The sequence below is a fragment of the Telopea speciosissima genome, chromosome 10 (genome assembly GCF_018873765.1).
Source record: "Telopea speciosissima isolate NSW1024214 ecotype Mountain lineage chromosome 10, Tspe_v1, whole genome shotgun sequence".
NCBI classification, from domain to species: domain Eukaryota; kingdom Viridiplantae; phylum Streptophyta; class Magnoliopsida; order Proteales; family Proteaceae; genus Telopea; species Telopea speciosissima.
In genome coordinates this window covers 49,131,542-49,137,809 of record NC_057925.1, presented here as the reverse complement: position 1 = coordinate 49,137,809, position 6,268 = coordinate 49,131,542, and the positions used below count along the sequence as shown (strand labels likewise).

Here is a 6,268-nt window from a genome sequence, read left to right as displayed (position 1 = left end):
GGAGTTGTTACCTTCCTTTATTAGAGTGATTCTATTAGGATTTACTACAAATTAAGAGAATCCCAAAAGATTTTTATATGTTTTCTCTTCCCTTCCCTCCCCTCTCCTCCCCTCCGTTCCTCCTTCCCGCAGTATTGTTAGTTTTCCACTTCTACAAAAAAAAACCCCTAAAACCAAATCCCCGCCGACTCTGCAACACGATACCCATCCGTATCGGGGTGGGGTGGAATTAATGGCGTTAAGTTTGAAGAAGTTCATCAGTAGAGGTACAGCAACAAAAGCCCGTCAGTACTTAATACCCAAAACTCATCGTAACCTTAGTTTTAAATACAATTCTTCTTCTTCTTCTGTTTTGCCGTCCCTTTGGTTTTTTAGATCCAATTCTTCTTCTCCGCTATCAAAGTTCAGATGTAATTCTTGTCGGCCATCATCGAAGTTTTTCAGAATTGAGCCGGAACCCATTTTCTCCTCTGTGAAATCCTTTGCACCGGCGACGATAGCTGACGTGGGGGACCCGAACTATGATGATGTAATCAATTGCGCGATCGATGGGCTTGGCAATTATGTTACCGTGGAAATTTCTGACCACCCCGTTCCTCCTTCAAAAGTATCAATCAATTCCGTTGAGAGCGAGGTCGACCCGCTATGGAATTACGACACGCTCGACCCTTCTTTTAATTCCGCTGCAATAGCAGCAAGATCCGTCATGGAAAGACTGGGAATCAAATCCGTCGGTCTTTCCCTCACTATCGAGAAGGGATTATCAGCGTTAGGGAAAATTGGATCGAGTGCTGCTAATGCTGCTGCAGCTGCTGTTGCTGTTAATGAGATTTTTGGAAGGAAATTGTCGGTCGTAGATTTAATCCAAGCAAGTCTCTCTGTATTGCCATACTATAAAGATTGTCACATCGAAAATTTAACGGCAGCATTCATGGGAGGATTTGTTATGATCGACAACTACGTGCGTCTTGAAATAATTCCTCTTGAATTTCCTGCTGAGAAGGATTTGTTTTTCGTTCTAGTAACCCCAGAAATCGAAACTCGAGGAAAATTGAGAACCGTTAGGATAACGGATAATGATTTTTGGATTTGTCGTCGTATGGTATCTCAGATGCATGGACCTGAAAGGATTAATAGGGGTTGGCCAAAGTGTGAGTCATTGATTCCTGGTCTTAAAGTGGGGAAGAAAGCTGAGGGAGCGTTCGGGTGTAGAATATTTTGGGATAAGCAAGTAGATGGCTTGGATGTGCAACTGGACATGATGGGCCCGTATGAGAAGCTGGAGAGGACGTCAAAAATTCCTGGTCTTGCAGCGGTGATGAAGGCGGCATGGGAGAAAGGAGTATTAGGTTGTAAGTTGATTGGAACTAGGGTTGTAGATGGGGAAGAGAGTAAGGAGATTGGAAATAAAATGAGGGTTGTTGCAGTCACTGATGATGAAGAGGAGGCTAAGGAGATTGGAAATCGAATGGTGGAAGCTTTCCTCAACCATGGAGGTGTGAAGGCTTCTGCAGTTGTTCATAATCTTGATCGGGTTGGTGCTAGGGTTATTTCTTCACAGCCATATTGGACGAAATTTTGCTGTTACTGTAGCAGGGAAGCCTAGGAAATGGGATCTTAAAAGGTATTTTACAAATTACTAAAACCTAAGAAGGTATCTATATATGAACCCAAAAGGGAAGTGAATTATTCTATTTTCTTGGCTGCCAACCTTGTGGAAGCAAAGTATTTTCCATTTAATTAGGTCATAGATTTATTTCTTTGGTTCTTAATATATCATCATTGATTAGTAGTAGTAGTACTAGTACTCCTCCTCTTAAACAACTTTAATTAATTTCCTGATCTACTTGAGAATTGAGATAGATGGGTTTTAATTTGCAGTAGTTTTTTCTATTTCAAATAACATTATCATCATATATGCATTAATTTTACTTTTACATTATTTTGTGTGGATCATATAGTTTGGAATGGATCTAATATAATGCATTAATTATCAAAGCTTACAAGTACAGCCCATGGGATTGTATAATGTATTGATTGATACTTATCAATTCACTTGATGCATTTCTTATAAACTATATAACTCAATCAATGATTTAAAACACTTATCAAAGCTCCTGTAAGCTATTGTAATCAATTTTGTTTTGGCAAAAATCAATATAATTCCTTGTTTCTACAGGCAAAAGCAACTTTAGTAATGTTGGTTTCATCATCATTTGATAATTAAACAACCTACAATCAAGGAACGAAACTAGATTTGCGCAAGAACAATTTTCTATCGTAACTTTGATTTTTGCTTAAATATTGATTTTTAATGTCATTTTGTGTGTGTGGGTGTGTGTGTGTATTAGTAAAAGTAAGAAACTTCATTTAGTATACATAATTAATCGACTACACTTGTCTCGTCGTACTTTGTTTTCCTCTTTATACATGATATATTTTACATATTACTCATTTATGCTTCAAAATTGTTTTTTGCATGTATCCTAAACATTTCTATGTGTATCTTTAGTATATCTTGTGTCTCTTGATATGATACGAATGTCTTAGAATCACCTTTTTTGATACGATACCCAATAACGATACTTTAAGCTTGATTAATACTATGGAGAAGGGATAAGCACAACTCTTGCTCCAGGTAAGCTAGGAGAAGGCAAGGAAAAGGGTAGACACAATGGTTGGAGCAAGTAAGCTAGTGGGCAATACTCAATAGTCACATGGGAGGGAGGGGAGAGGCAAGGGAGGGCAGGTGTATCTTTTCACTAGGACGGTGGGGAGAGAGAGGCAAACACAAGGCTGGGCACATCGCTAGTGTGACGAGCCTTTTCCCTAGTACTATGATTAGAATTAAATGAATTTTTGAATACTGGTCCTATATGGAGAACTGTGTACTAATCCATCATTCTATAACATTCATAAGGCCCTTTACTTGAAAGTTTGTCAATGGAGCTTTTCCTTAAGATTGAATTGAAACAGGGCTACAAACTTTTAAAAAAATCACTTTGCAAAACGTAAAAGTCTAAAAGGATAGTCCTTTTGCTCTGCAAAACACACTAGTTTAGAAGGATAGTCCCTTCGAAGGGGGGCGACCATACAAGCCATAACTAGAGGAAGTAGAGTGTGGTGTGAAACTTGTGGAACCGAAATAATAAAAAAGGAATGAATGTGGCCTAACAAGATCACCCTTTAAGTTATCCATATTTGCACAAAAGAAAATCTTTTACATTTTAAATTTTTTTAATTACATAAAAGGACATCTATACAAAAAGCATAACGTGAAAACCCCATATGATAGAACTTTCATTACACTTTCTCCCCACACTATCAACGTCCACAGTGCACCCTCACAAGTATATAAACAAACGTCCTGCCAAAATTGCAACTACACTGTATAATTAATAGTGCTTATTAAATCCAATGATTTATCAAAATTATTGAAACTTCTTTAAAGAATAATATTCAACTAATATTACCAAGGCCCCGGATTTCGATCGATCATCATCCAAAGCAATCACTCACATATCTAGATGTTCACCCTATCGGCGTGTGAAATCATATTGAGGAACACCCTCATTCATGCATATATAACATACAATGAGCGTCTGGTGTATAGTCAGTCCTGTTAGTAGACATCAGCCATTGGATCACCACGATTACACGAAATATAAACGCAACAATAAGTGTCTCTCAGGTACGGAAAAAAAGTAACTATCGAAATTCCCCTTGTGAATACAATGGCGGTAAACCAAATCGGGAATTCCAATGGATCAATATTCAACACAATTAATTGCCCACATTTATATTTTCTTACTAATATCCATTAAGAAATATACAATGTGGCAACCCTAGAACAGAGTGTCGAAATTTGTTCATAGTTGTGAACTAATAACAGTAAAAGTGGACAATTACACATTATCAAAATAATCACAAGAAGCACATGAATATGAAAATGTATTAATTAATTTAATCAAATTAAATTGAGTTTCATGGACATATACATCAAATGCAATTAGCCCAACAAATTATGTTGACGATCTAATATGTATCAATCGTTCCATTTATATTTGCATCTTTTTAAGCTAGTCCAAATGTTGATTCAAATTTGACTTGAACATCAGTTTTGGTTATAATTAGACAAAAAGGAAGCATGTCTACAATTGAGGTTGTCAAAGTTTAGCTCAAAAATGATTGGACCAATCGAAACTAGTCGGTTCAATCCAAACTAATTATATTCGTTTTGTTTTGGGTTGGCGTGTTATGGAACCAAGTGGAAACCGAACCGATTGAAATGAATGGATTGAAACTGAAAACCAAGCCAAACCCAATAAAAATCGAGACTAGACTAATAATAACGTGATAAGAAACTGAAAATCCAATACAATTAGGATTTTCTTATTAATTTCCTTATGTATAGGAAAACTCGAAATCGAACCTAACCATATCTGACACTAGCCTGATTACAAACCAATAAAATAAAATAAAAAACCAGAAACAAAACAAAACTGATAAGAAACCAAACCAGACCAAGCCAAAACTGAAACTTTCTTTCACAGTTTGATTTTGAGTTGGCCTAGTAACAAATTGAAATCAATTCAAACCGAACCAACCAACTGATTATCAAAACAAAAAGAAAAATTTTAAAAAACACTATAGATATGATGGTTTATCACATAAATATATTAATTATAATTACGAAGGTAAGAAGGACTTATATATTTATGGATCACCCTTACAAGTAAATTAGAGTCGAAAGATTCCCTACAATTACAACACTCATAAACTTGAATTATTTACAGGCTTGAAAATATCTCTATTAAGGATTATCTAGGGAAGGTTATCTAATTGAGACAGAGAAAATTCCATTTAGAAAATATTTTGATTGGGGACTCTCCATTTTTTTTCTTATAAAAAGACCAATATTGAGGCCTGGGCCAATATGGATACTGGAACCAACATTTAAAAAGTTCTAATAATTCATAGAAGGGATTATCATATTCTCACAACACAATTTAATTAGATGCGAAATATAGAAATCTCTTCTCGTGGTTGTACAAAAGTATAGACGCTGGAAATTGACCACCTCTCCTGGTAAATAATGACAACAGGACACGGATGATCATTGACATCACAATCCAAAAACCAGACTAACCCAAAAACCCCAAAATTGGAACCAAAGTTGAAAGGTTGTACCTCCAGCGGTGTCCCAACAACAACGCCGCAACATCCCAACCACAGCACCATAGTGTACCTCCCACGATGTCGCAAAAAGGGGGGATCACACCACAAATGTCAGCGTACTGACAAATTCGCATTATTCTTTTTTGTCTTTTGAGATCTTTGAAGATGGGAAAACCCCTTCTTAACACCACAAAGATAGGATCTAGTATGTTTGCTTTCTCTTCGATCAATGATTTCACTATTTGGCCCGACATGATAACACTTTTGAGCCCGCTTGATAACCTTACGAGAAACAAAACGGAAAAACACCTAAAAATCGCTTGATAACGAATTGATTTTTGTGACTGTTTTTTAAAACATAAATCAAAATTTATGCTCCCTGGAAGACTTTTGACAGAACATGTTAGACATGGTCTGTCGTTTCTTGGCTAAAAATTTGGAAAGTGTGCCAAACATATCCCTTTGTTGATTTTTTTTTTTAAAAAAAAAAAGGTTTCGCTTGTTTCCAAGAACAGGTTTACCAAGCGGGTCAAAAACGGTTTCTCAGCATAGAAAATAAAAAAACTGTTTTGCTGTTTCTCAGCACATAACCAAAACAGAAACACCCGTAAGGTTATCAAGCGGGCACTTTGTTTGTCTATTTCTCTGTTTTTTTTTTTTTTTTTTTTTTGTTCCTAGGAATGAACAAGTTACAACGTATTTTTGAAAAATAAAGAAACAAAAGCTTTAATTAGGAACATTCTCTGTTTCAGAAACAAAAGGGAAAAATAAAAGGGGGGGAGGGGTGGTTGCTCTTTAATGAGACAATGGTTAATTTGATTGGCAAAGCACTAATTTCACGTTCAAAATAAAACACCACCTCCAATGTGACTTCAACCACCACCATTTCTACCACCTCCACCACCACCACCTCCATTGTTACCACTACTACCAACACCTCCGCCGCCACAACCTCCACCTCCACCACTACCACCAACATTGTCACCACCACCTCCTCCTCCACCATTGCCAGCACTGCCACCACCACCATCACCTCCACCAAATTTTTGAGTATTCAATGGCATTTTTGAAAATTTATAAATTGCGTTGT

General features: G+C 36.6%; 1 protein-coding gene across 1 annotated transcript; it reads left to right on the top strand.

The window, feature by feature from the left end:
• Positions 1–232: 232 nt before the first annotated feature.
• LOC122643681 (homoserine kinase-like) lies at positions 233–1,606 on the top strand. The gene has a single exon (XM_043837279.1). The coding sequence runs from the start codon at positions 233–235 to the stop codon at positions 1,604–1,606; it is 1,374 nt and encodes a 457-aa protein (XP_043693214.1).
• Positions 1,607–6,268: the final 4,662 nt, after the last annotated feature.